This window comes from Syngnathoides biaculeatus, chromosome 4 (genome assembly GCF_019802595.1).
Source record: "Syngnathoides biaculeatus isolate LvHL_M chromosome 4, ASM1980259v1, whole genome shotgun sequence".
Lineage (NCBI taxonomy): Eukaryota > Metazoa > Chordata > Actinopteri > Syngnathiformes > Syngnathidae > Syngnathoides > Syngnathoides biaculeatus.
Genome location: NC_084643.1, coordinates 1,712,273 through 1,739,817, shown reverse-complemented (window position 1 = coordinate 1,739,817; position 27,545 = coordinate 1,712,273). Strand labels below are relative to the sequence as shown.

At 44.1% G+C, this 27,545-nt stretch overlaps 2 protein-coding genes across 8 annotated transcripts; both read right to left on the bottom strand.

The window, feature by feature from the left end:
* Positions 1-13: 13 nt before the first annotated feature.
* Positions 14-27,153, bottom strand: LOC133499365 (carnitine O-acetyltransferase-like). 7 transcript variants are annotated; one of them, XM_061817309.1, is made up of 16 exons: positions 27,088-27,153; positions 18,575-18,660; positions 11,268-11,502; positions 9,846-11,187; positions 9,569-9,687; positions 8,777-8,830; positions 5,964-6,129; positions 5,719-5,893; positions 4,171-4,349; positions 3,977-4,077; positions 3,764-3,883; positions 3,555-3,677; positions 3,326-3,461; positions 2,950-3,012; positions 2,715-2,852; positions 14-1,199 (listed from the first exon to the last, which is right to left on the bottom strand). In XM_061817309.1, exons 5-16 carry the CDS (start codon positions 9,670-9,672, stop codon positions 984-986), a joined length of 1,575 nt encoding a protein of 524 aa, XP_061673293.1. In that variant the 5' UTR covers positions 9,673-9,687; positions 9,846-11,187; positions 11,268-11,502; positions 18,575-18,660; positions 27,088-27,153; the 3' UTR covers positions 14-983. The 7 variants fall into 7 exon arrangements, with proteins under 7 accessions (XP_061673293.1, XP_061673294.1, XP_061673295.1 ...); XM_061817310.1 differs by having other exon boundaries at positions 11,053-11,187; XM_061817311.1 differs by lacking the exon at positions 9,846-11,187 and having other exon boundaries at positions 27,088-27,152.
* On the bottom strand, positions 13,881-15,625 carry LOC133499367 (immediate early response gene 5-like protein). The gene has a single exon (XM_061817314.1). The coding sequence runs from the start codon at positions 14,952-14,954 to the stop codon at positions 14,004-14,006; it is 951 nt and encodes a 316-aa protein (XP_061673298.1). The 5' UTR covers positions 14,955-15,625; the 3' UTR covers positions 13,881-14,003.
* Positions 27,154-27,545: the final 392 nt, after the last annotated feature.

The following is a 27,545-nucleotide window of genomic DNA, read 5'->3' as shown; positions in this document are numbered from 1 at the left end:
ATCTGATACAGCTAACTTAAAGGGGAAATCCAGTACTTTGCATGAACAATGTATCCAATAGGTCATGTAATACGTACTCTATTTTGACAATGTGATGTTAAATCCTCTCTCATTTAATAGTGTTTTGAGAAGATTTTCATCCACAATTAGGAATTTTCAGGGGCGCTGCCATTTTCGCGAGTCACAATGACTTACGTGTGCAGATGTGGTGTGTAAGGGGCCGCAGCAAAGGCTCGATTACATTGTGCCCAGTGCTGATTTCTCGGATTCATCCTCATCTGATGAAAAAATAGCAGTATTGGTTGATCGGGAAGACGGAGGAATAGTTCCATACAGATTTGAACCTGTGGCTGGAAAGAATGTTGAATATTCGGATGGTCCTTCGGGCAGAATGACGCCCGAGTCTGACTACTCGGAGGCCTGCACGGGACGTAAGTGCGTAAACAAAGGCCCCCGGAACTCGGGGCCGGCAGACCCGGATGGTTCTTCGGACAGGAAGGACGCGGAGTCTGACGAGCTTCGGCATCCGGCGGAGGCCGTCATCCGAAGCTCGGACGCCGAAGCTCGGCGGAGGCCTTTAAATCTTCTCAAAACACTATTAAATGAGGGAGGATTTAACATCACATTGTCAAAATAGAGTACATATAATATATATAATTGTTGGTTAAATGTCACATTTAAGAAGTGCATAAATGCATAAATGCAGTTGAGAATCTTATATATATCTGTCTGTGTGTGTGCGTGTGCGTCCATTCAACAGCATTTAACAAAATATATCATATTTCCATGAGTGAGACTTGCGTTTCATTTAAATGGCCCTGCCTCAACAGTGCCAACTTCGGCTCCTCAGAAACTTTACAATGTGTTTCCTACGCAGACTCTCAGTGCATTGCAGTTCCTCGTCAGTGCGACGTCCTCAGGTGCTACTATAGTCCACCAGCCCCCCCACCCCCGACCCCCTCCCCGCTTGCGTGTGGTTTGTTTCACTGCTGGGCCGTAGCTGTGTCCTCCAGAAGCGCTCTCATGTCCACCAGAGCGTCGTTTACAGTCTGTGCGTACTTGGCCGCGTTGGTTTCTTCACAGCTGTTGAAGGCTGTGACGGCGATGTTGATGTGCTCGTCCATGGGATTGTAACACACTCCGTAGCCGTCTGGCACCATCGGACCAAAGCACATCACGCAGTCGGTCTTGGAACCAACCTGGGAACCGACAGGCACCGTGAGGATGACGGCGCGTGCCCAAGTAAGCAAATGGGATGCGACCCCAAAAAGGAATGCAAAATATAGGATTGGAGGACATTTTTGACATCAGCACAAAAATTGCCACATGCGGTGTAAAAATAATGGAAGGAAGAAATCTTGACGCATTCAACATCTATTCGTATCCCACCGGAAACCAGTGACACGTTCATATTTTGTGCTTCTAAAACTGGAGAGCTCATTATTTTTAAATCTATTTTTATGATTTCATGTATGTCACAATCAAAGTACAGTCGAACTACGATTTAACAAACCTGGAAAAACCGACTTGGGTTTTAAAAGACAAAATTGGCGTGGATGGCTAGAACTCAAAAGTTCCCTTTTGCAACGGGCAAAGTCCGTTAGTTCCAGAACTGCCGCAATCAACTGGCAGCTATGGGAACTCGTCGTTCCACGAATAGACGGCGATCTTTACTTGGCTGCTTGTCGGGTACAACCAACTATGTATCGATTATGGTTATTGTTATTGTGAGGTCCCTGGACCCGGCTGTGTGGATTTAGCAAGTTCTCCCCATGCCTGGGTGGGTTTTCTCCGTGTACTCCGGTTTCCTCCCGCATCCCTAAAACATGCACCATTTATTGGACACTCTAAATTGCCCCTAGGTGTGATTGTGAGTGCAGCTGTTTGTCTCCACGTGCCCTGCAATTGGCTGGCAACCAGTTCAGGGTGTACCCTGCCTCCTGCCCGTTGACGGCTGGGATAGGCTCCAGCACTCCCCGCGACCCTAGTGAGGATAAGCGGCTAAGAAAATGGATGGATGGATATTGTGAGGTCCTTCACTATGGCGCCCAATCATAACAAAGGTGAGAAAAGGAAGCACAGCACGCCAACTTCGCGGCGTCTGAAAGCGACGCCGAGGCGCCACCGCACCACAAGGACGTTTTCACCCCTCCCAATCACTGCGATCACGGCATTTTTCATGGTACTATTCAACCACCATCAATTTACATTTACTCATGCTTTGGTTTGTATGGAGAGTTTTTTGACCACAAAAACAAAACTGATCCAGATTAATTAACAACTTTTACGGGCGACCCCTCCCCACTACTAGTCCGTTTAATCGAGGTTCCGCAATAATTGAAAAGCAGCCGTCTCACTTAGGTGAACATGAGTGCAAAAAAAGCTGCACAGAACAACTCTTATAGCACATACAGGGGGAAGATTCCTGGTGGGATACACGGACATCGTAGATAATTGCACTCATTCATTTTCACTACAACAGCAAGATGAAATGATCACTTGGGGCTGTGAGCAGAAGCACGTAGCTAAATGCTAAGTGCAACTACAAAGCGTCAACTCTGAATTATAATTTTTTTAGGGCTCAGGATTTTACATTTTATCCTCTGGTCTGGCAAAAAAAAAAAACTTTAAATATTTCAAAATACCAGATGATTGGCCCGAATCACGAAGCATTCACGCAAAGGGCTTTTTTCGGTGTGTACACATGAAAGTACCTGACTGGTTAAGAGATTGTAATGGTGAGCCACAGCGAAAGAAGTGTCCATAAATATCTCGGGCATCGATGTGAGGTCTTCAATAGCCTGCAACCTCAATCCCAGAAGATGTCTGTCAATGGCTTGTCCGTGAATGGCCTTAAAAAAAAAAAGAGAGAGAGAGAGAGAAACCGTTGCTTAGGAGCCAAAACCACATCAAGTGTGTATTTGTGAGATTGCAATTTGGAGTTCTCACATTGTAGGCATTCTCCTTGTGCCTCTGAGTAGCTTTCTGCAACAGCGCCAATCGCTCTGCGTTCTGTGGGCAAGATTTGATGCTCAGTCGGACCACGTAATGATGGTTAAAAATTGCGTTTCAACAGGCCTGTAAATATTCCCAATCCTACTGAGTCGATTGCAACTGGAAGCTTCCTGTCTTAGAACGCATTTGGCCTCTTATCCGAGCAGGCTTCATTGGTTCCTGCACCAGGCTCGAGCTTTTCCTATCGAGCCCTGTTGCATGAACCCAGGAAGCCTGCCAGGAAGAGAGCGGAAACATCTTCTAAGACACCCTCAACACTCCACTCGCGATCGATTCAATGCCCTGATAATATTTCAACAAGGAACCACACCTGCTTTGACGGGTCCTGCATTGATTGGACGAATTTCAACGACTCCTTGGTGGTTACGCGTATTGCGTCTGTTCTTCCGTACTGGAACATTCGTAACGACGCGCTCTCATACGTGGCGCAACACACGCTATACATCCTGAAATGGGGAAAAAAAAAAAAAAAAAAAAATCAACAACGTAACGCTATGACTGTGCACCACCATTTTTTATGCTAATTTTGAATGTCTTGCCTAAAGTAGGCAAGCTGGAAAGCCATTTGAATGAAGGCATCCGGACTCAGGTTATGTTGCTTCGGCACATTTTTCCCATAATCAGTAAACATGAGGACGTTCACATCCAGGTCATGCACCATTCTGCCGATGCAAAGCAAAGAAATTGCGTGAAATAGTTGACGACGACAAGCTGATGATTCTGCTTTCTTCCCTCTCCGCGCACATACATGTTCATATTTTGTTTGGCTTTTTCAATGTCTCTCTTGACTTCGGGCGTAATGTTAAAACGCAGCTTCTGAGGCATGCTGAGAGGAACCATGGGGGAACGGACTATTTCTGTCTTCTGCCTGTGACAAAGCAAAAGTAAAAATATCTTATCATCCTGAGTCCATTTGACAATGGCGGGAGTGTTTATGTGAACAGAATAAAAGTCAGCTTACATATACTTAACAACATAATCAATGAGAAACACGATGGGAGGACCCTCCGAAGGTGCGTGTTCATACACCAGTCCGCAGGTTCCGTCTTCCCCGACAATAAACTGTGGATGATTTATTCAGATAAAAACAAATGTTATTCTTTGTCCTCGACGTGTGTGTTATCAGTACAGCAATAGATGAAGATACGGCCTCACCTGCAAGGTCTTGTCAAACCAGCGGTTGCCGCTGTTCCACCGAGCGCCGCCGCCATGCAGCATCTGTGCGGCCACGCGGCTCATGTACAGCTCGTCGGACACGCGAGGCATCGGAGCGTCCAGGCAGACGGTGAAGATGCTTTTTTGGATGGCGCGGACTGACTCTTTATTTGTCTTATCTTTACAGGTAAGGGGGAAAAAATATAACAGTCAATCATTTCAAACTACAGTAAACTTGTTTATTGTAGGCCTTACATTCCAGAAAAGCCCTTCGGGAGATTTAAAAAAAAAAGTACTTGTTTTATATATGCATTCTATACTAGCAATTTGTGAAAATGAACTTCAGAGCGTGTTATTAGTCCACATGAGGTTGCCATCCAAAACGCACAAGTCCGTTAGGCGTGCCCCGCTTAAACGACGTGAACAACGGCCCACGTGGGCATGATGTGAAAAAGGGTTAACAGTTCCTCACGGTCCTGGCAATGTAGCCAGCAAAAGCATGATGGGTACCCGCAATTAATTTTGACGATGTTTTAAATTACAGTACCGTATGTGTAGAAAATCAAGTTACCGTAACTTCTGGCTTGTAAGCCGCGACTTTTTTCACACGCTTTTAACGCTGAGGCTTGTGCGGCAGTGCGGCTAATTTGTGCATTTTTTCTAATGGCCACAAGGGGGCACTCGAGCAGAAAAGGTTAGAGTGAGACCAGTGGAATATATGTGCCGAGGAAGTGACTTATACCGGTATTTTTTTTAACTACTGTTTAGCTGTCGCGGCTATTTTTTTTTTTTTACCAGTATGTTGTTTTTTTGTTTTTTTTTAATGTTAGTGCTGTGCTAGCGTGTTGCTGCTGTTTCACTGCCATGTCTGTGATTTTTACCGGGATGTTTTTTTTTCTTTAACTGGTCCTGTTAGCGTTGTGCTAGCATGTTGCTGCGGTGTGACTGCCACATCTCAGTGATTTTTACTGGTATGTTTTTTTTTTAACCAGCCCTGTTAGCACCGCGCTAGCGTGTTTCTGCTGTTACTGCCATGTCTTGGGGATTTAGGTATGTTTTTTTTTTTTTTTTAAACCAACTCTGTTAGTGTTGTGCTACCGTGTTGCTGCTGTGTAGCTGCTGCGGCTGTTTAGATTTTATTTTTTTTACCGGTATTTTATTTATTTTTTTCCTCCAGCCCTGTTCGTGCTACTGTGTTGTTGCTGTGTTAAGATAGGTATTAAAACTTTGAAAAGTCTTTCTGTGTACCGTCTTTCTTTTTAAATATCTCGTGATGCAATATGGGCACTGGCTGCTTTTACACAGGTGCGGCTTATGTATGTACCAAATGGTATTTCCTTTACAAATATAGTGGCTGAGGTTTATAATCCGGTGCACTCTGTAGGCCAGAAATTACGGTAAACATTGCTCTTTACTTGCATTTCAATATTAAGCATTAGCGATTCATCAGACTAAGGTTGAGTAATTGGACCACGTTGCCCACCGAAAAAAAAAAATCTCTGATAAATGAACCAAGGTACAGCACGGGATTACAGTAAGACCTCTTACCCTTAATGAGATTATTATACGCTTTTCCCCAGGTGTTACGATGTTGTGACGTTAGAATACCAACAGGCTCCTTGTTGGTCTGCAAAGAAGTGTTCCAAATCTTTTCCAGTTGCATGTAGAGCTGATCTACCGTCAGCGGGGTGCCATCACTGTTGTACACATCCAAAACAAAAAACTGCAAGGGAAAACAGGCAGGATCACTTTGTGGCTTTGCGACAGAAGTACGGATAGAACAACGAGAGTACCTGGAAGTTATGAACTACAGTTATGTGAGTGGGGGGCGTTTTGCCAATCGCTTGCTTCAGAACGGTGTCTCTCTTTGGTCCCGGGATACGGCAAGAAGACAGGATCTGGTAATATTGGTCCATACAAAGCGGCTTCTTGCTCAGGTACTCTACAGGCAGGGTGTCACTGGGATAAATCAATCATTCATGATAATCACTTTGGTTTTGCTTGATCAGCAGGATGCAGCCACAACACAATCTACGATCAATGTTGAATTTTGTCTGCATTTAGAAATCTCTTTCGCCCACTGGAAAGAATATCCCCCCCACCAAGGTCAAACTGTGACCATTACGTAACGTTTTACAATGACAATCAATATCACAATTCTTCGAGAAGGAGCAAAAGCCCATTTTACTCTGGAACTGGACAAAGACATTTAAACTAAACTTTTGAAAGGTTTTGTTCACACCATCAAATTTTGCATTGAGTTTCCCTCTACAAAAATAAAAAAAAAATAAAATAAATCACTACCAGTCACTCACATTTGACGAGCATGATCGCACTCGCGCGTCTTCACGCTCGCAAATCTGCAGAGTCGAGCACGAAAATCACACGCAAAATTTGTTACGAGTAGAAAAAATAGATATTGAAAGACGTCACTTATTTTGTGTGGTATTGACATTAATTTACGTGTTTATTTCATAAACGTGATTAACAAAACAAGCCTGCTCCTAAACAAACAGTATTCACCCGGTAACAGGAAATGCAAGTTAACCATACTGAGCATGTCTGGAAGTGATGCCAAAAGTGCATGTTCAGAGCTTCTTCACGAACTGCGAGCCCAAGACAGACTATCATCCACTTCGTTGCCTGATTCAGGTGCGGCCAATACGTCGAGCGCACGCACATAAAGGCGCGTTCTAGCAAGCCGGCCAACTATTTACGGCAGTCGCAGTGACGCGTGCATCCCCCCGACCCCCAACAATACATCACGATTGCCGACAGGAATGTTTGTTCCAATGTATCGCTAGCTTGTTGCCACTAACGCCGATTATGTTGAACTAAACTTTTCAGTATTTTCAAAACATTGCAGGTAGAGACCGCTCGTGTTAATTGACCCCAGAGGCCAGAGATCTGCATAAACCAAAGCCCGTTTTTGCTCCCACCATTTTCTCAGACAACATTGCATGGTCCAGTATAGGTTTAGTTAGCGTTTTTATCGCGTATTTGGGTTATTTAACAAAAAATATGGTTAAGAGGTGTAGTCACGGACTTTGTAATAGTGACGACAGGTATCCTGAAAGGCTAGTTGGTGGAGTTCGATTCGTACCCTTTCCAAAACCGAAGACCCAGTACGAAAAATGCCTTCGATGGATCAAACTTTGTGGAAGACCGCATCATCAACTAAATCCATCTAATATCAACCGGAACACATATGTTTGCACGAAGGTATGCCCTATATTTGATTTTCAATAGATGTCTCGTATAAATGAATTCGAAGTTCTTCGCTAGCATAACACCGCTGCGTGTGAACGATTGACACACTTATTCTTTGTTGAGCGATATTTAGCGATGATCGGACTGCACAAACGTATTGATTTCTTGCTGGCTCGCGGCTGAAGCTTAACCAGACTGTGTTTGCACGAAGATATGCCCTAAATTTGATTTTTAATACACGTCTCGTATAAATGAATGAGACGTTCTCCGCTAGCATAACACCGCTACGTGTGAACGATTGACACACTTATTCTTTGTTGAGCGATATTTAGCGATGATCGGACTGCACAAACGTATTGATTTCTTGCTGGCTCGCGGCCGAAGCTTAACCAGACTGTGTTTGCACGAAGATATGCCCTAAATTTGATTTTTAATACACGTCTCGTATAAATGAATGAGACGTTCTCCGCTAGCATAACATTGCTATGTGTGAATGATTGAATGAAATCAGAAGCATGGCGTCTCTCTCAGTTAAGAATGTATTGTATTTAGAATCTATAATATATCGTTGATTTGAATGAAATCAAAAGCATGGAGTCTGTCTCAGTTCAGAATGTATTGTATTGTATTTGCCATTTTTACTGTTTGTCTTACGTCAGCGCACGTGGCGGGACGTCACTTCAGGAGGCGTGGTTAAGTGCCCTGTACGGAGCGGTCAATTCCTTGACAGGCCAGTGCATTTAACTTTTATTCAGATAAAGTTTGTCAAACCAAGAATTTTATCGATGAAAATTTTTAATTACCGTTTTATATCATGTTCTACTAATATCAGTTGAAAGTGGAAATGATCATTTCTGAGTTTTCAATTTTTATCTATTTTAGTTATGTATTTATTTTATTTTTAATTTACATTTTTGTTATATTAATCTAGTAAGTTATTTTAAGGTCTTGAGATTCCATCCCTAATCACACCCGTAACTTTATCTGCAAGCATGACTGACCACACCTGTACATTTTTCAAATGTGAGTGACCGATCACTACTACATTACATTCACAATGACAATTTTTTAAACATTTTTTTCACACCAGTGTAAAAAGATGCTAACCCATCAAACGCCACACTCTGCTTTAATCTTGCTTCTAAATGAAAATGCATAATATCCATATGTTTTGTCTTTAAGTTAAAGCGTGATCGCGTACCACGAGAACGTGACTGAAATATGTTGAGGGTGGCACTTTTGGAACTAATTGTTGGAGAAACAGAAAAACATGCCGAGTTAATTTTTTGTTGCTCGTGTGATAAGCTGACATCAAACCATAATTCCAAGTTTGACTTATGGAGATATTCAATTTAGAGGTTCCGCTGTACTATTTGTAACATCTGCTCAAACTCACCTGTCAATCAGTTTTTTAAACTCCAGCACCCCTGCGATCAATTTAGCTGCGAACCTGCAGAGGAGACGTACGTCACTGCGTTATTGACACACACAGAATGACAAATGGCGGCGTGAACTAATCGCACTAAATTCCGCCCTGTGCCGAATGAAAACAACGTACTGCTGAATGTCACGATGAAGGCACGAAGCCGTCGCGAGGGTCGCGGCGGGTGCTCAAAAACAGCCGAGCGGCGCGCCTGAAATAGCCGGCACGGCAAAAAAAGTGCGCGGAAAGGTCGGCTTGAAACTGGAGCTGCGTATCAACTTGTTTACACCAAGTTGGGTCGGGAAGATGACTTTGAAATACGTTCCGTTACAATTACAACTTACCTTGTAACATAACTAATTACATATATATCACCTTTCTTAATTTTGAATGAATGCATCATTCACTGCATGTTTCTTTGGAAAAAGTTTCAAGATTAAATTGTTCGATGTTATTTTATGTGTTCCAAACAGGAAGTGATTTTTAGAAAGCTTAAAATCTTAAGACGAACTAAAAGATTGCACCAGAAGGTGGCATGCCAAGGTCATAGTGTATTTGGAAAAGTATGCCATGTTTGAAATCACGGCAGAATGCCAAATGGCCAGAGACAGCCAATAACATCACATGCGTCGGCTTCATGAGGAGGGAGTGACACGAAAAATAGAAATTAAATTTATTGAAAAAACTCTGCGCTATTAGGACTGTTTTTCAAATGCCACTAAAAGTGGAATCATATCTCAAACAGGAGCAACGCCGGTTTCTCACCTCATCTGTCCTTGGCGGTCTTGGAAGTGCATGCGTGGCAGAACCACGCCGGGGCTGGTGTAGACGGCCACCGGCATTCGGCAGTCCAAATAGGCTGACTGCATCCACCATTCGGATAACTAGAAAATAAAAGTATTTACAATACGATTACAAACGTATTCAAGTTGCATACGCCAAATTTTCCAGGTATATGTACTTTATTAGAGTATTCATTTTTACATTTTTTTGTTACTTTTAATCCATCCATCCATCCATTTTCTTTGCCGCTTATACTCACAAGGGTCGCGGGGAGTACTAGACCCTATCCCAGCTGTCAACGGGTAGGAGGCGGGGTACACCCTGAAGTGGTTGCCAATCAATCGCAGGGCACATAGAGACAAAGAGTCGCACTCACAATCACACCTATGGGCAATTTAGAGTGTCAGATTAACGTTACATGTTTTTTGGGGATGTGGGAGGAAACCGGACTGCCGGAGAAAACCCATGCAGGCACGGGGAGAACATGCAAACTCCACACAGGCGGGGCTGGGATCAAACCCACGTCCTCAAAGCTGTAAGGCCAACGCTTTACCAGCTGATTCACCGTGCGCCCACTTTTAATCCCAGCATTTGAAAATATAACCGTGCATTGTTCATACGGGGTCAAACTAGACTTTTTCCAACCTCTGTGGATGTATTTAAAAAAAGAGGTCATCAAGCGGGTTGGATCTTGATTAAAAGATTGATATTTTGCAAACTAATAATGCGTTAAAAGACACAAAAAAATAGTGAGATAGAGGGACGTTAACCAGGGAGCATAACGACAATGGCGACAGATTCAGAGACGCAAGATATTCCCCATCCATGGCATTATTAAAGATAATTGTTTCATGCTGCGTGTTGTGCCAGCCTAAAAACCACAAAGTATGATTTTTTCCAGTCCTCATCACTAACTAGTTTAATTTTGGTGGGTGAGCAAAGCTGTTTGGATTTTTTTCCTGTCTGACTAAGAATTACTTTTTTTTTAACGTGTTTCGAGGCTTTCTTTTTTTTTTTTTTTTTTTTGCATTGTGCCAATTTATTAAAATAGGTACTTTGCATAACAGAGAGCAAAATTGCATTTTTACTTTTCATGTTTACTTTGGTGGCACGGTGTCTCAGCTGGTCAAGCGTTGGCCTCAAAGTTCTGAAGACCCGGGTTCCATCCCGGCCCCGCCTGTGTGGAGTTTGCGTGTTCTTCCCGTTCCTGCGTGGGTTTTTTCCGGGCACTCCGGTTTCCTCCCACATCCCAAAAACACGGGACATTAATTGGACACTCTTATCTAAATTGCCCCTAGGTGTGATTGTGAGTGCGACTGTTTGTGTCCATGTGCCCGGCGATTGGCTGGCAACCAGTTCAGGGTCTACCCTACCTCCTGCCTGTTGACAGCCGGGATAGGCTCCAGCACTCCCTGCGACCCTCGTGAGGATAGGCGGTGAAAGAAAATGGATGGATGGATGCTTACTTTGAGGGCGATACGGTGGCGCAGCTATAAAGCGTTGGCCTCAGTTCTGAGTACGTAGTATTGAAAAATAGAGCAAAGAAGTTAGTGGAGCTGATAAGATCGATCAGCATTGCGTGGCCTGACACGAGTTCAATCCTGCAAGACAAAGACGTGATACTCATACGCCAGCCAGCCATCTACCCAGTTGTGGGTCTTTCGGGCCCGCCGCTCGAGACCTTTCTGCAGGCGCTCCCCGACGCCGCCTTTGAGGAACTCCTCCACCAGCTCCCGCGTGTGGCCCAGCTCCTCTTCGCTGACGATGGGCTCCAGCGTGGCCAGGTAGTTTTCGCACGTCTGCTTCAAGGGTGGCACGGGCAGCTTGGGCAGGCCCGCCTGGTGAACCAGAGGCCTCTCCTGCGTGTGGGGCACGGGGCCCGGCAGGCGGCGTGGCTTCACCGCGCCTGGCCTTAGCTGGAACACAAATATTTTAAAAATTGTTTGGAGATTACAACCACAAAGACTTCCAAATAAATACTTGGGGTCATCATCCAAGTGTGGATCTTCACATTACAGACAGAGTATTTATATGATCAATAGGAACAAAAATATTTTAAAAATTGTTTGGAGATTACAACCACAAAGACTTCCAAATAAATACTTGGGGTCATCATCCAAGTGTGGATCTTCACATTACAGAGTATTTATATGATCAATACTAATGCAGGAAAATGTGTTATGTAATGTCAAGATATCTTACACTGCATTCAATTGGCCCTCTACAAAGCTCTGGTTTTGCATAATCCTGCCGACAAAAAAACAATTACGACTATCGAGCACCTCAGTTGACTCAGCCATGTGCCCAACAAGTCTCGAACATTTGGCTACGCACTCCAGCCCAATCTGGCCTACATATCTGCTCAATATCAGATGAGCATCAATCAATATGTCGCCCTGTTGTCAAACATTAACAAAACCTATCAGGAGTCTCGGATGGTAATGAGAACCTAGTTTGCAATGCGATAAGCTTGTTTAGTGTCATAAACATTATTTTTACATGTTTAAAGAAAAGAACCCGAGTCTTTGAAAACTGACATCAAAACTACAAAGCAGATGTGACGGTGCGCACCGTGCTAACTTAAAATAGACGCCGGACCTTTGGAATGGTGCAACAAACACGGGCACATGCAAGGGATGTGTGAAGCCAAATAAAGTTTGCGCTCGTCACGCGTGGTCTTCTCACATAAAACGTTAACGCCGCAAACATTTTTCAGAATCACAGGCAGCTTTTATTGGCTTTCATGACACACAAGGAATTTGGTACATGGTATTTGGAGCCACTTTATAACTTTTTATATAATTGTTCATAGAAAAATATATTGTCTCTTTTGGCTATAAGTAGTAATACGTCATTACTACTGCTACTTCTCATACTCCTCTACATTAAATGCATGTTATTCATGTATCCATTTTCTGTACTCGCTGTTGTTATTGGACTGGAGGAGTGGGCGTGGCTGTCGTCCAGCCCATCTTCAGGACACATGCAGACAAAACTTTCCCACTTCTGGATAACTTGAGTTACTTTAACCAACCGACCGGTTTTTTTTTTTTGTTTTTTTTTTTGGGAGGGAGGGGGGTGACACACACGCAAACTCCAAACAGGGGCTAGCAGCAAAGTTTAGAACCCACGCCCAAAGAACTGCGAGGCACACGCGCTAACCACTATGCACTTATTAGTCCAATAATCCCATGATTGCAAATGTGAATATGTGCAGACCGCTTACCCATTTTGTATATTACACATGTTGCGTGTTTAATAACGAGCCACTACGCGGGTCCTTGTGTCTTTTATGTTAAGAGCGTGTGTTTATTACGGAGCTTCCGGTTTATCATTCTCACATAACATAGCAAAATAGATTTGGACAGCATTAAGCGACAGCGAGGTACAATAAAACACCATCTATTATATCTATAAATGTAAATGTAGCAAGATTCGAAAGTGCCGTTTAGCAGCCTTCGCGGACGGGCACGGACCAGCCTGCTCCAAAAGCAGCCGTGTGCTACCAAGGACGAAGCCAACTGGGTTTCGTTTGGCTAGCGCCACGGCAAAGAGACCATGGCCTCCAAGTCAATCAGCGAAGAGTGCCAAAACAAGTCGGGGTGCGTCCATCCCTGCAAACCCGATGCCGTGCATTGCCCGCAAACTCCACTCACCGTGGTTCTGACAAAAAGGGCCAACATGGTGTCAGATCGACGACGCGCCCGAGTCTGTGAAGACGTCAAAGCTTGCGGCCGTCATGTCCCAACTGCCGTCAAGGACGAGCAGCTCGGCGCGTTGGGTTTGCGATCTATTCTAAGCCTCGCGGGCGCCCTCACCCCCTCCCGTGCAGCCCAGACAACTGCGAGCCCTTTTACACGCCATGCAGTCCTACCTGCGCTTCCGATATAAATCCAACTCATTCTAATGTGCTTCAAATATGTTCACCTTTAATCACGGAGAATGCGAAATGATCTTATTTTGTCAATAATTCGCTTGGAAACCTAATTATGCTTTACGTAGATGTGAATTGTGCCCCGGATGACGTATTTCTGAATTGTTTTGTTTTTGTTTTTCCAAACAAGGGCACACGGCCGGTGCGCGTGGGCGGTGGGCGTGCACTTCTTCACGCTGGCCACGTGGGGGAGCTCTTCCAACGTGGCTGCAAAAATCCCCTCCAAATGAAAATGAGCTCGTCGTCAACAAGCCAGAGACGCTTGCTCGCAACTATACTCCAACCCACTAGAAAACAATTTTGCTATTTTATTCTGGTGCACACACGTCGTGTATACATCGGGCTATCTGTCAGCTTGTACTTGAATTTGTCTCCATGTGAAATCTGTCAAAAACAGAGCAGAGGGAAGCGTTTCAATGGTGACACGTTTGTTTTATTAACAAGCAACCAAATCAAACAGCACAAAGCAAAGCGTAATACAAATCAAAATGCTTCGATTGCTCGCGTCCACCCGCTGCCCGTGAGCAAAGTGTGTTTTAAACTCAAAGTTGGCGAGGCAAATATTTGCTCCAGGTCCGCGTGCTGCCAGCTGACAAACTCAGAGAGTCCACCTGAGCCCAAGACCGAGATCAGGTTGGAGATGTTGGTGGAGTCCAAGGGCTCCGAGTCTGAAAGTGCGTCCTCGTCAGTCCTCGGCCGTTTGCACGGCACCGGCCCAAAGTCCGACAAGTACAAGTCTGACTCCGCCACATGCTCGCTTGTGTCCAACCGTCTCTTTTTGGAGTAGCACTGCGCGCCCTGAAAGTGTTTGGGCTGCGCGCAACAGTCCGAGTGGAAGTATCCATTGGTGACGGTGGTGACCACATGCGTGTCCAGGTCCAGGACGGTCTTGTGGTTGACCTGCGCGCTCGGGCCGTGCAGTGAGTCCCAGGCGGGTTTGTCCGCGCAAGTCCAAAAGCCTTCCGCCACTTGCATGAGCTCTGCGGAGTCGCTCGGAGGAACCATCGCGCACGCCGACGCGCCTTGGTGCGCCGCCTGTACAGACTGGCAGTCGGGTTGCTGGTGCTGGTGGTGGTGCTGCCGCTGCGACGGCGGGGGTTGCTGCTGCTGCTGCTGCTGCTGAGCCGCTCCGCAGCGCCAAGTATCCGAGTCGACGCCGCCAAAGTTGCAGTAGAAGTCACTGGCCAAGTCCGTCAAGCCCCCGCTCAGCTGGAGGTACTCTTGCGTCTCGCGGGCCGCGGCCACATCCTCGTACTGCCGCGTCCGCGGCGTGGGCGACAAGTTCTTGCTCATATAAAACTGCCTGGCGTTTCTCAGCACGTACGTGACCAGCAAGTTCTTGTGGAGCTTGATGCCTCCTCGCTGCGTCCTGGAGCTCTGGATTTTCCTCAAAGAAATGGAGATCAGATTCTGTGCGTCAAAAGCACTCTCCATCCTCGACGGGCCCGCTCTGCTCCCCAAGTGCGCCTTTTCAAACGCCGAGCTTTTCTACTTTTCTACTTGACACAGCCGCCCGTTTGCTCGGAGAAGAATCCCGTGTACACGGCGCTCCATGTCTCCTCGCGGAGGGCATGGCTTCGCGAGGCTCACATTTCTTGCTCGCCGCGCCCTCGCGCAGAAGCTGTCCAATGGGAGGGAGGCGGTGCAAATTTCGCTCCGAGCCTCACAAGGCACGTCGACGAGCTTGCTGCATCTCACCAAAATGCGTTCCGGGAGTTTTAAATGTCGGCGAGCCAACAGCCGTGCTCGCACAATACAACACTGGAGTATGTTACATGAGAGAAAAATGAGGTACAAGTACAAAGGAGAACAGTACAGTCTGCTAAACAAACACACCACAGTGTAGGATTGTGCCACAAACCTATTAGGATGGTTACTGTCTTGAAATACTGTTTCAGAGTATTATGAGGAAAGGACATTTTTCAAATCTGTGTGTGGCACGAGAAGGTACGCTGAAGTAGGATGTATTCAAAATAGATGGACATTATAGAAAGTACATATTGAGCAATACACTATTTGTCAGCTTGCCGTGTAACAATGTGCATTAAGCACACTTTCATAATGAGGTGCAATAAAGAGATGAATTAAAAGTCATCCCTTTATAAAGGAGTCATAGTCATTCATCCCTCCATCCATTATCAACCGCTTTTCCGGGTCAGATCGCAGGGGAAGTAGCTTCAGCAGGGATATCCAGACTTCCCCTTCCCCAGCAACTAGTTCTTACAGAGGGGTCCCGAGGCGTTCCCAAGCCAGCCGAGAGACACAGTCTCACCGGCGTATCCTGGGTCGTCCTCGGGGTCTCTTTCCGGTGGGATGTGCCCGGAACACTTCATCAGGGAGGCGTCCGGGAGGCATCCGGATCTGATGCCCCAGCCACCTCATCTGGCTCCTCTCAATGCAGAGGAGCAGCGGCTCGACACTGAGCCCCTCCGGGATGACCGAGCTTCTCACCATCTCTCTAAGGGAGAGCCTGGAGGAAACTCATTTTGGCCACTTGTATACGGGATCTTGTTTTTTCAGTCACGACCCACAGCTCATGCCCAAAGGTGAGGGTCGGAGTCATACTCAATTTTGATTGAAATCTTGGTGATTATCCTTTCAAATCATTTTTTGCTTTTTATTAATGTTGTACTGGTATACTTTAAATTTCAAAAGATCTTACAGATGTTTGAATAATTGTTTGTTTTTTTTTTTGGGGGGGGGGGGGGTAATTCAAATGTTTACAAGATCTCTTGGCATGATGTGATGCCACAAGTGCAGTCGTAAACATTTTTCTAAATCAGCAAACTTATCCTTGATATTGGATCACATTTTGCACTTTTAGGGTTGACTACTTGGGTCGCACTTGAGTCTTGTATCTGCCAAACCGGATAAAACAAGTCAGAGCAAGAAACGGTGAAGATCTGCATAGTGCAGAATACAGGGCGACGGGTTCAAGTCCCTCCCTTTACTTGCTTACTTCCCAAGAAAACAAATCTGCAGGGGTGCCGTTGAGCAAGGTACTGAACACTTAATTCCTGAGGTTTGCGCCAGGCGTCTCACGCTGACACCTCGCTATTAGTGCATGTCCACCGCAGCTGGATTGTATGAGTGTATTTCTAGCTAATGTTGGGTTTAAAAAAAAAGAAAAAAAACTGTTCAAGTTTGACCTTTTGGGCGTATTACAAGATAACTGCCTTCATGTACAAGGCAACATTCTTATTTTCATTACATTTTTATTTAATGGTCTCAGCAGGATACTTGGTGGACCTGACCTGTAAGAGCTGTCAAATATATAGTAAAGTTTTGTATAAAATAGTATAGTCAGGGATGAGAATGACCAATTTGGAAAAACACTGAAAATGTCTGTCAATGGGGGGGGGGTTTCCCTCCTGGATATTTTTTGCTCCTATCGGAACACAGCGTCCACAACACTTTGCTGGGAATGTTCACTTTTTGTATGTGTTTGCTTAGATATGTTGATACCGTTTTCGGTCCTATCTGCACGGTTACACTTTTTTCAAGCCATGCCCGTCTGAAACAGTTTTTGATTCCAGCATCCTTGTCAATTGCCCTCGCTCGATCTTCATCCTTTTTTTTTTGTCACACTTTCGCCATCGTAAAACTTTGAACACACCGTCGCTCAGTTGCCGCTATCTAAGTCCCACGCGCCATTACTTGGCTAACTAACAAGTTACACTGCGATTTCTGAGAACCGAGAACGCAAAACTCAATTAACCACTAACACGATTGGATCGTTATACTGTATAACTCTGTTGTCCAATCGAGTAATCTGCCGCAAACAAGTTTTAATGTTTATGTCGCAAAATGCAAACATTTACACTACCGAACAAGTTAGAACGGCATATGATAGTCGTGCCTGTGCGAGCACTAAGCTGAACTTGCAGCTCGAAGATCACCACCGAGAGGGAGGCGCACGATAACCCTGAAATTTTCTCAACGGATTTGCGCTTATCTCGAGAATGGCCATTTTGGTCTGAAAAAGTCGGAAATCCGCCGATCGGCGGAAAATTCTCATCCCTGTATAGTATAGTGCAGTGTAATGTAGTATAGTGCACGCATACCATAAGAACAAAAGAAAAAAGAGGAACATTGTTGTTCCGTAACAGAAGATGATATTTCTCTTTTGGTTCATCTTCAATAGCACTAATAACACTTCGGGGTCGCAACGAGTTCGACCCCATCCAGGCCGCTAACGCCCCGCACTGGTCTCCTGGTATCTATCAACCTATAATTTTTGTCCTATTGCCAAATTTGCCTTTTCTGTGAAAATTAACACAAATGTATCTTTGTCTTCTCAGTTGTTTTTATTTCTATTTTTGGGATCTTTTACACTGACTTTTACACCTTTTTTGTCACTCAAGCTGTCTTTCGCGTTAATGCCACTGTAATCTTTTTGTTGCTATACACCAGAGGGATCTGTGAGCTGAAGTGCCAGGATGAGGCAGCCATTTTGCATCACACAATAACGGACTGTTTATGTGCGAAAGTGAACTCTTGCACGCAATTTTTCTCGCTAAATATATTTCCAAAGGTGCTACTGACCTGAAGAATTCATCAGAGTAGAACAAATAAGATCTGAAGTTAAGTTGTGTGTAAAAATGTGAAACGACACGGGGAAAAAAGTATTGAACACATGAAAGGAGGTGCAAAACAGCAGGGAAAGAGAATACAACACCTAAAATCTATCAATAATCAAACAGCAATCCTGCCCCTTGTCAATGCGAATAAATATCAGCCGGTGCTCATTGGCAAGGTATGATTCAAGACGCATCTCATGATTGCCAAGAGCAGAGAGCTGTCTCAGGACCACCGCAAATTAATTGCTGCGAAACATAACGATGACATTGGGGACAGGCGCACATGTAAGCTGCTGAACCTTCAGGTTAACACGCTCGGGGTCACAAAATCAACGTGGAAAGCCAATCATACCAGCATAAATTTGCCTCCATCAGGTGCTCTTTGCAAGCTTTCTGACAGAGGAACGCAAAGAATAATCAGAAGACTTGTGCAAGTGCGAAGGAACACCTAGAGAGAGCTTCGAAAAGACTTACCAGGTACTGTGGTCACAAGGAAAACTGTGAGCAATGTACTCCACAACTATGGCCTGTATGCACACTCACGATGCAAGACTCAATTTCTGGAGGGGAAAAAAAACATGTCAAAGATCATTTAAAGTTAAATAATGTGAGAATATTAGTCTGGTTGAATGACAGTAAAACTGAACTGTTAGGATTCCATAATGCACACCACGTGTGGAGGAAAAATGGCACTCTTAAAAAAAAAAAAAAAGGTACCAACAGTCAAGTTTGCACGTTGGAACGTGATGTTGTGGGGATGCTTTTCAACAATGGTACTGGTAAACTTCAAATTATTGAAAGAATGGGGGAATGTACAGACATTCTTGTCAAAAATATGCTGGCCTCTATGAGGACGATGAAATGAGGGTGGACATTTCACCAGGGTAAAGATCCAAAGTTTACTGCTAAGGAAGCTCTCGATTGGTTTCCAAGAAATAAACGAAGCTGCGAGCATGGGCCAGCTACACACCTGAAATAAAATACAATTGGAACTCTATGGCGAGAACTGAGACTCAAGGTCCATAAAAAGTAGCCCACGCAGCCTTGAAGATTTACAGACCGTTTGTGTGGAGGAATGGGCCAAACTCACATCAGAACAAAGCATGTCACTAGTTTCTTCATGCAGGAGGCAACTTGAAACTTTCATTGCAAACAAAGACTTTTGTACAAAGTATTTAGTGAATACCCGTTGGCCTGTCCAACACTTTGTCGCTGTGTCATTTCCCATTATGACAGACAACTTAATGTTTTATCTTATTTGTTAAAATTTTTGTACTTATGGATTACTTGGGTTGTTCCCAACACCTGGTGAAATGTAGCGCCTTTGGAAATATATTTTAAATGAGAAAAATGGTGAGGGTAAATACTCGTTTCAGCCGCTGTATGCATTTATATTCTCAGAAATTGAAGGGCAGCGCATGGAAATTGTGCAACTCTCGTGATTTTGATGATAATGTTTAATGTGGGTGTTAGTACGCTGTGAAAGTCCAGCCGATGGAGTGTCGTGTTCTCGGCGAGGATACGTCCATGTACCTTCCTCGGAAAATGAGCCGGAAAACGAAAACCGCACAGTCTGGACCCGCCAACGACGGACTGCCGAGGACTGCCTCCGATAACGGAGATGTTGCGATAGAACTCGGAGGTGTGAGGTGAAGGCGCTCAGTTGGCGAGAAGATCTGTCATCCGTCGCACATCTGTTTGTGCGCGCGTGCAGATGGCTGACATCATCGCCAATACCTGGATCTTACTTGGATTTGCTGCCACAATAGGTGAACGAGAGCTGCCGCGATTATGTTATCACGCTCGGATAATAGCGGAAAGTAGAGCCTGGCGTGCGCGTCCTCTCTCGGGAATCAAATATGAAATTGCACGGAGCAAATTGATACAAATGGGTGCCAAGCTATTGAATTGTTGCTTCAGCAACTCATGAGAAAGTATTAGCGGGCCAATTAGGTTCATTTCTTTAATGGTATTAAATAAGAACGGCATTAGCTGGGGGTTGATAAATGGCCAGCGTTACGACATGATTGCATTTTGGGCAACGGTGCTGTCAGTAAAACAGTAAAAGTTATATAAAAGTTTGCCTGAGGGACATAAAGGCCCGGACTAAATCAAACAAAACACATTTGCAGAACGCCGACTTTCATTCATAACGTGTGCATTGTCAAAAGAGCAAAAGTACATTTCTAAATATAGAAAACCAAATGTTCATATTCACACTTTACACATGCATACTCAAAACCGTATCAAAATTGTGCCTTGCAAAGATACTGCAGAGCATTGAATGACATCATGAAGATGATACATATTTTAGATTTATGTTTGTTCATGTGGTTGTACTTTGCAGTGGTAGTCATTCAAATTTTCTCCTCCTTTTCATTCTAAAGAAAGTATTAACATAAAAAAAATATTTGTGTTAGTTATCACTGTTTGCTGGGTGTATTCCTGCGATTTTTATTATTTGGAACATAACATACATCTATACAGTACACCTAGTATCTGGTACACTGCTGTGATAAATATATTGTTAAAAATTAATATACAGTTAGATACTTTCTATCAAATCTGAGCATTATTATCTTTGTATGGCGCATTTTTTTTTGCTACAACTCTTCAATTAAAATGAACTTTAGTAGTGTAAATATACGCGCTTATTGTTGTGGCTGACAAGTAGTACAAAAACAAACAAAAAAAAGAAAGTAAACGGTGCAAACAAAATATATTTTCTTTAAAACAGGCTTTGAAAAAAATTCTAAGGAGAGCAATAAATATCACAAGGTAAAAAAGAATAAGTACAATGGTGTATGTATAGTTGTTTTGGGAGGAAATAGAATTTAACTACTGATTGTTAATACTACACGAGAGATATTTTCTTAACATTTAAAATGCAAGAACATTTTTTCAATATATCATGCACGTGAAGATGATTTGCAATAAATAAAGGCACTTAAATGTGATTTTATTAGATATTAGATATTATTAGATATTTTGCAACTGCACTTTTGTGCATTTATTTATTTGTTTTAGCAACAACCGTGCCTTGATGTTTTATCTATTGTTTTGTTTTGGTTTTTTTACCCAAGGCGAGGATGTTTGATTTTTATTCTGTTTTATCGCACCTTGCGGAGAAAGACTCATCATTTCATTTTATGCACAGCATATAATGACAATAAAGGCTTTTAATTTGATTTGATTGGGAAAAAAAAACACACTTTCCACACTTCAATGTCTCAAAGAATACGATTAAAATCCTGTTTAACATTACAATAGAATATAGTAATAGCATTTATACTGACAGTTTAAGAAGTACACGTTTTTGCAGTTAATTTTGATGGAATATATTTTAACAATAATTAGGTACTTTACATAAAACCGCTTTGAGACTCAACCCTAAACTCAAATGACTAAAAAGCTATGAGGAAATTGATTATTTATTTTAAAATTAGATGATACAGTCTTGTGTGAGGACAAATGACAGCTAAATTTTGGGTCGAATGAGCCCTTGAAGAAAAGAACGTCTGCTACCAAAAGCACTCCAGTCTTCGGCCTCCCCAACTTGCGGGAGCTGGAATCTGCGGCCGTGGAGAGGATGCGCCCGATTACTTCGGAGGTGGCTGCTGTTATTTACATATGCAATATGCATAAGCAAGGTTACTGTGAGGGTGAAATAACTGCCGGATAGAAGGAGAGAAAGAAGGAGGGGTTTGCTGTGTGTGTGTGATGGGGATGGAGAGAGGGTGTGCGGGATAGGCAGAAAATTGGCGTTATCAATATTTAAGCAAGCCTTGCAGCATATTTACGCCAGACAATAGAGCAGACATGCAACTGTCTCATTTGAGGGGAAGTCTATTTATTACACGCTGAAATTGAGCCCGTTTATTGCCGAATCTCTGCCACTCTTTCACCGCGAGGAGCCCAGCCCTTGCTCGGCGGACGTCACGTTTTTTTAACATATCTTCAAATTGCTCTTTGACAATCCAGAGCGTGTTGCAAATATACACGGAGGAGATATTTCTACATGTGGCCAGCACATGTATGCAATTTAATCACATGAAAAGTGGGAGGAGAAATAAAAGGTCTTGAGTTTTCTTTTTTTTTTTTTTCCGAAAACCCCCCCCACCCTTTCACTCAGAGAGCAGTGGCCTCTCAGAAAATGTTTCCATGTGTTGTGTCTGAGCACACTGAGAGCAATGAAGGAAAACATTCTCTCCTCCAAACCACATGCAACAGATTCTTTCTGAATCCAAATAAATCAACTTTGTGCGTCAGATCATGGGACATTTTTTTTCCTGCTTTTTTTTTTTTTTTTTTTTTAGCTTCGTGTTATTCCCAACATATCCTGTGTCGGGACCCGTTCCCGCCCCCGTATCCCGGCACGCATTACACATGCGTGTGTAGACGCCGCACGCACAAACACGACAACAAGGAACACACTGGAAGGCACGTTCAGAGTTTCCATTTCCCGTGCGTAAAATCACCTGCGCAGACAGAGCGGCGTGCTCGACTGCGACGTGCTCAGGCAGGAAAACAGGAAAGGAGTTCAAGGGTGTCCGACATGAAATGCGCAGAGTTAGGGGAAACCCAGCGCTCGTGGCAGCGATCCACTTTCAGAAGAAAAGTAAGTGGAGTTTTTAACTTGTGCTCTGGATTAGCTTGTGAGCGTCTTCTTTTATATTTCGGCAGCACGCACTTTGTGGAGTCCAACAAGCATGGAAGACACGAGAGATTTCAGTGATTGCTTGCAAAATACATTAAATACCTTCGAAGGTTAGTTGCTGAAAACGTGCGCTAACGCTGACCACATTAGCATTGATTTCAACAAATTACTTGTGTGTTTTCGACATATTTGGAAAATAAAGAGGATTCTGAGTCTGACTCGTTATTTCAGCTGTATGTATTTTAAAAAACAAGCGTAAGTACGCACTCGGGATTCCTGGCACGAGTCGGGCCTCCTGTTGTCCCAGTTGACCCGGCCACCGGTGCACTTGCTAGCTCACTAGCCTGTCAGCTTGCCACATCGCTACACTACGTGCACACACATACAACACAAAAACTTTTTCATGGGTGGGTCCACATCGATATATTTCCAAGAAATTTGAACCGTTTTCTAAACTAGTTCATTTTCTTCTTCTTCTTCTTTTCCTTTCGGTTTGTCCCGTTAGGGGTCGCCACAGCGTGTCATCTTCGATGATCGCATATTTGTTTGGCACAGTTTTACGCCGGATGCATTTCCCGACGCAACCCCTCTGCGTTTTAGCTGGGAAGCTTACAGCACCTGGTATTCTCTCTAGGCGGTCTCCCATCCAAGTACTAACCAGGGCCAAACCAGCTTAGCTTCTGAGATCTGAATAGATCGGGTGTTCTCAGGGTAGCATGGCCCTAAGATAGACTAGTTCGTTTTCGAAATCAGATAAATGACTGGATGAGCCAAAATTTTCTTCAACTAAATCCCAACAAAACTGTTTTTGGCAATAAAGAAAAGAGAATTGCTGTTAGTAAGCCCTCTCTATCTTTAAAAACCAAAGACCAAGTTCGCAACCTCTGTGTTCTGATTGATTCCGACCTGACTTTCAACAATCATATCAAATCAATCACAAAAACTACCTTCTATCATCTGAAGAACATATCTAGTCAAGTCTTGCATGTGTCAAGCAGACCAGGAAAAACCCATCCATGGTTTTATCTCAAGTAGACTTGACGACTGTAATGGTCTTCTGACTGGACTCCCTAAAAAGAATATTAAACAGCTGCAGCTCGTTCAGAATGCTGCAGCTCACATTCTGACCAAAACTAAGCGATCAGAGCATATAACTCCAATCCGAAAGTCCTTGCGCTGGCTTCCAGTCAGCTTTAGAATAGATTTTAAAGTTCTGCTACTGGTCTACAAATTACAACATGATTTAGGTCCTGAATACATGAAAGAAATGCTTACAGAATACAAACCCAGTAGAGCTCCGAGATCGACTGACTCAGGTCAAATAGTGGAGCGCAGAGTCCAAAGTAAACATGGCGAAGCAGCATTTAGCTATTATGCTGTACACAAATGGAATAAGCTGCCAACAGAGGTGAGGTCAGCTCCAAGTGTGAATATTTTTAAATCCAGGTTGAAATAACTTCTTTTTTCTCATGCTTCTTAGAATTTATCCACTTTTTGATCATATTACTTGTACTGTATGCGGTTTAAACTGTCTTTTTTTTAACATTTTGTCATTTTTATTGTTTTTATCCCATTTTAAATGTTTTATCTCTTTGTTTTCAAATGCTTTTAATCATGTACAGGTGAAGCACATTGCGTTACCTCGTATATGAAATGCGCTATACAAATAAATTTGCTTTGCTTTGAACGACAACAGTTCAGAGAACAGAGAACGAGAGAGATAAAGAAAGTGAGGGAGAGACTTTCGCCCATATTATAAGGAACACAATATTTTTTTTTTTAAATGAATCTGAGGGCTAACTAAATGAAAAAGCTATTTTGGAGGCTGGCATTTGTGATGCTTGGCAACGTTGCTTCTGTTTTGTTTGCCCTCATTCAGACAAAGTGCACTAAAACAACAACAACACAATATTAAGTCAGTATACTTGCCCAAACCAATGGTGATCAATACAATTACATGGTTTCTATAACCACCATCATTGCTTTGCAAATGAATGTAAATGAGTATGGTTATTATTACGGTTTAGTTGGTGATGGTGTACGTTAAAATAAACTGCATCACATAGAGTAAAGGGTAGTGACGGTTATAAAAGCATCAAATTTGATAACGTTTCTATATTTAACGTCGCAAAATTGTGCTACTAACTCTTGAGATTCCAAATCGAATTTATGAAGTGCACCTCCTGAGAAAAGAACTGCACGACAACAAAGGAAACCGTTTTTTGTTTGACCTGAACCAGAAAAAGTTCAAAATGCCTCCCAATCTATGATTTGGTCGACGTAGTGGCATGGAAACGACGTGGTATTGTTCAAACCCGAAGCAGCTACATGCGGCAAAGTGATCAATCGGCCGGGCCTCTGAGGGGCGCCGCGCTCCCCGTGCATCTGTCAGCCGTTGCGGGCTTGCTCATTGTCAAATAGGCTGCGCGCTCTTTGCCGGAGCCGAGATGCAGATTTATGCCAGAGCAATGCCGGTTCTTGCATATTAGATGAAAGCCTTGTTTGCATATACGCGCTCCCCCACTCCTCCCTCCCCTTCTTTCTCTCTCTTCCATTTTTTTTTTTTTTCCGAGGCGTCACTTTAATATGTATGCAAATGGGCTCGGCTCCACGGGCAGATACGTTGTGCAGTCCTGTCCTGCAGTCGGGAGGTTGCAGGAGAGATTGTGTTTGTATTTATGAGGCTGCCGGCCCTGCCGCTCTCGGGAGGAAAATGCAGCGCGTCGTGCGGCAGAGGCTCTGCAGTGCAGGCGGAATGCAGATATGCCAATAACAGAGGTCACGCTTGTCACTAATGATAAGAAGAGACAATTAGGATGGAGGATAGCTGTAATGTAACCTCCCCGTACGCCCTCTTTTTTGCACGCAAATCCATGAGCCTGCACATCTCCGCTCTGACGTCGAGAACAAAGCAAAAGGCAACCGTGTGAAGCTTTTTGTGAATGCTCGACGGTCTTCGCTTAGCGCTGCGCGAGGATGGGAAATCCGAGGTGATTGGCTTGCGTCAAAGACATAAAAAAAAAAAAAAAACTATTGATCCGTCGCATCCCTTTAGGGGGGGAGGATCGCTGTCGGAGGCGGAGACGACAAGGTCGGGTCACCTATGAGAGTGGAAAATCTTGACCCCGTTTCGGCGGTCTGACGAGTCCCGGACGGGATGAGGGTACCTCGGATCACATCCTCAAATTAAAAAAAAAAAAAAAAAAAATCACCCTTGCTTTCACATCTGAATGCACGCAGCAGCTATCCATCCATCCATTTTCTTTTGCCCGCTTATCCTCATGAGGGTCGCGGGGAGTGCTGGAGCCTATCCCGGCTGTCAACGGGCAGGAGGCTGGGTACACCCTGAACTGGTTGCCAGCCAATCGCAGGGCACATGGAGACAAACAACAGTCGCACTCACAATCACACCTAGGGGCAATTTAGAATGTCCAATTAATGTTGCATGTTTTCGGGGATGTGGGAGGAAACCGGAGTGGCTAGAGAAAACCCACGCAGCCACGGGGAGAACACGCAAATATCCACACAGGCGAGGTCTGAGATCTAACCCGGGTCCTCAGAACTGTGAGGCCAACGCTTTACCAGATAGTAACTATCCTGACAAAACTAATTCCACGTTCAACATTTTATATATGCTGTACATATACGGTCTGCATATATATATATATATATAAAAACACACATACATACTGCATGTGTCTGTACATGAACTTGCTCACATGGGCATGATTATATTGAAACCATAATAATACCTTGGCCTGGTGCCAATCAGTAATCTACCAATGCATGCACACACACACACACACACACACGCACTCACACAAGACTGTGAAAATCAAATGTTCTCTCTCCCTCACACACACCCCTTCCTCCATCATGAATAAACCATAGTGTGTCTATGAGTCATATACCACCCCCACATCCCTCTGACCCACTCCCCCTATTTGGTGCTGTTGGAGAGACGAAAAAAAAAAAAAATACGCTAATTAACGTGATGGCTAGCTGGAGCTTCTGTCAGCAGCTTGTGGGGGCCTCTCAAGCAGTCAGACTCTTCTGGTCTCTGGCTTTGAGCTGCTCTCTCTCCCCAACTGGCATCTCTGGAGAACCGGGGCCCTTCATTCGTATGCAGCCCCAGTCGCGGGCACCTGGAAGCAGCCACAACCGCATCGGCACCTCCTCGCTACGCCCCGCAACGTCGATCACCACCGCCCGTCCTCCCCCCCCCTCCCAAAAAACAAAAGACACGTTTTTTTGTTTGAAACTCACAATTCACCCCCCCCCCAAAAAAGTGAAAACTACGTCGAAGAGAGGTTGGCAGTTGAAAGCTCACCTAGGCCGAGTGCCGGGTTGAGTCACCCCGCAGTGGAAGGGGGTGGGGGTGGGAGCGATTGTGAGAGCAAGAGAGAGCTTGCCTCTGTGGACGAGCGCGGTAACCATGGCAACACAACCGGGCGAGCAAGAAACAGGAACATACAGAATGTGTTTCTGCTGAGACTTGCACATGTGGCACAGGGCTGCTTTTCCTCCGAGAAGAGGTGGAGGGGACGAGCGCCTCGGCCTTATGAAACATACATTGCCTGCTGACTGACTTGACTGACTGTCCAACCCCCACTCCCCCCTCCCTTTTTTTTTTTTTTTTTTTTTTTTTTTTTTGACTCACAGACATGATGGCGCAATGGAGGAACCCAAGCAAGCCTCTTTCGGTCAAACGCGCCGAGGCACAATCTGGTTTGCGCTATGAAGAAAGAGACAGAAAGGCGCAAATAAGACGCGTATTTTTTATTATTA

What these genes read in the sequence shown, in the direction of transcription:
- LOC133499365 (XM_061817307.1), bottom strand. Translation starts at nt 13,269, where the DNA reads ATGTTGGCCCTTTTTGTCAGAACCACG. An exon ending in CTGTAGTTCATAACTTCCAG is followed by an intron (nt 5,894 to 5,963) that starts GTACTCTCGTTG and finishes TTTCCCTTGCAG; the next exon opens with TTTTTTGTTTTGGATGTGTA. An exon ending in GATTATGTTGTTAAGTATAT is followed by an intron (nt 3,884 to 3,976) that starts GTAAGCTGACTT and finishes GCTTTGTCACAG; the next exon opens with GCAGAAGACAGAAATAGTCC.
- LOC133499367 (XM_061817314.1), bottom strand. Translation starts at nt 14,954, where the DNA reads ATGGAGAGTGCTTTTGACGCACAGAATCTGATCTCCATTTCTTTGAGG.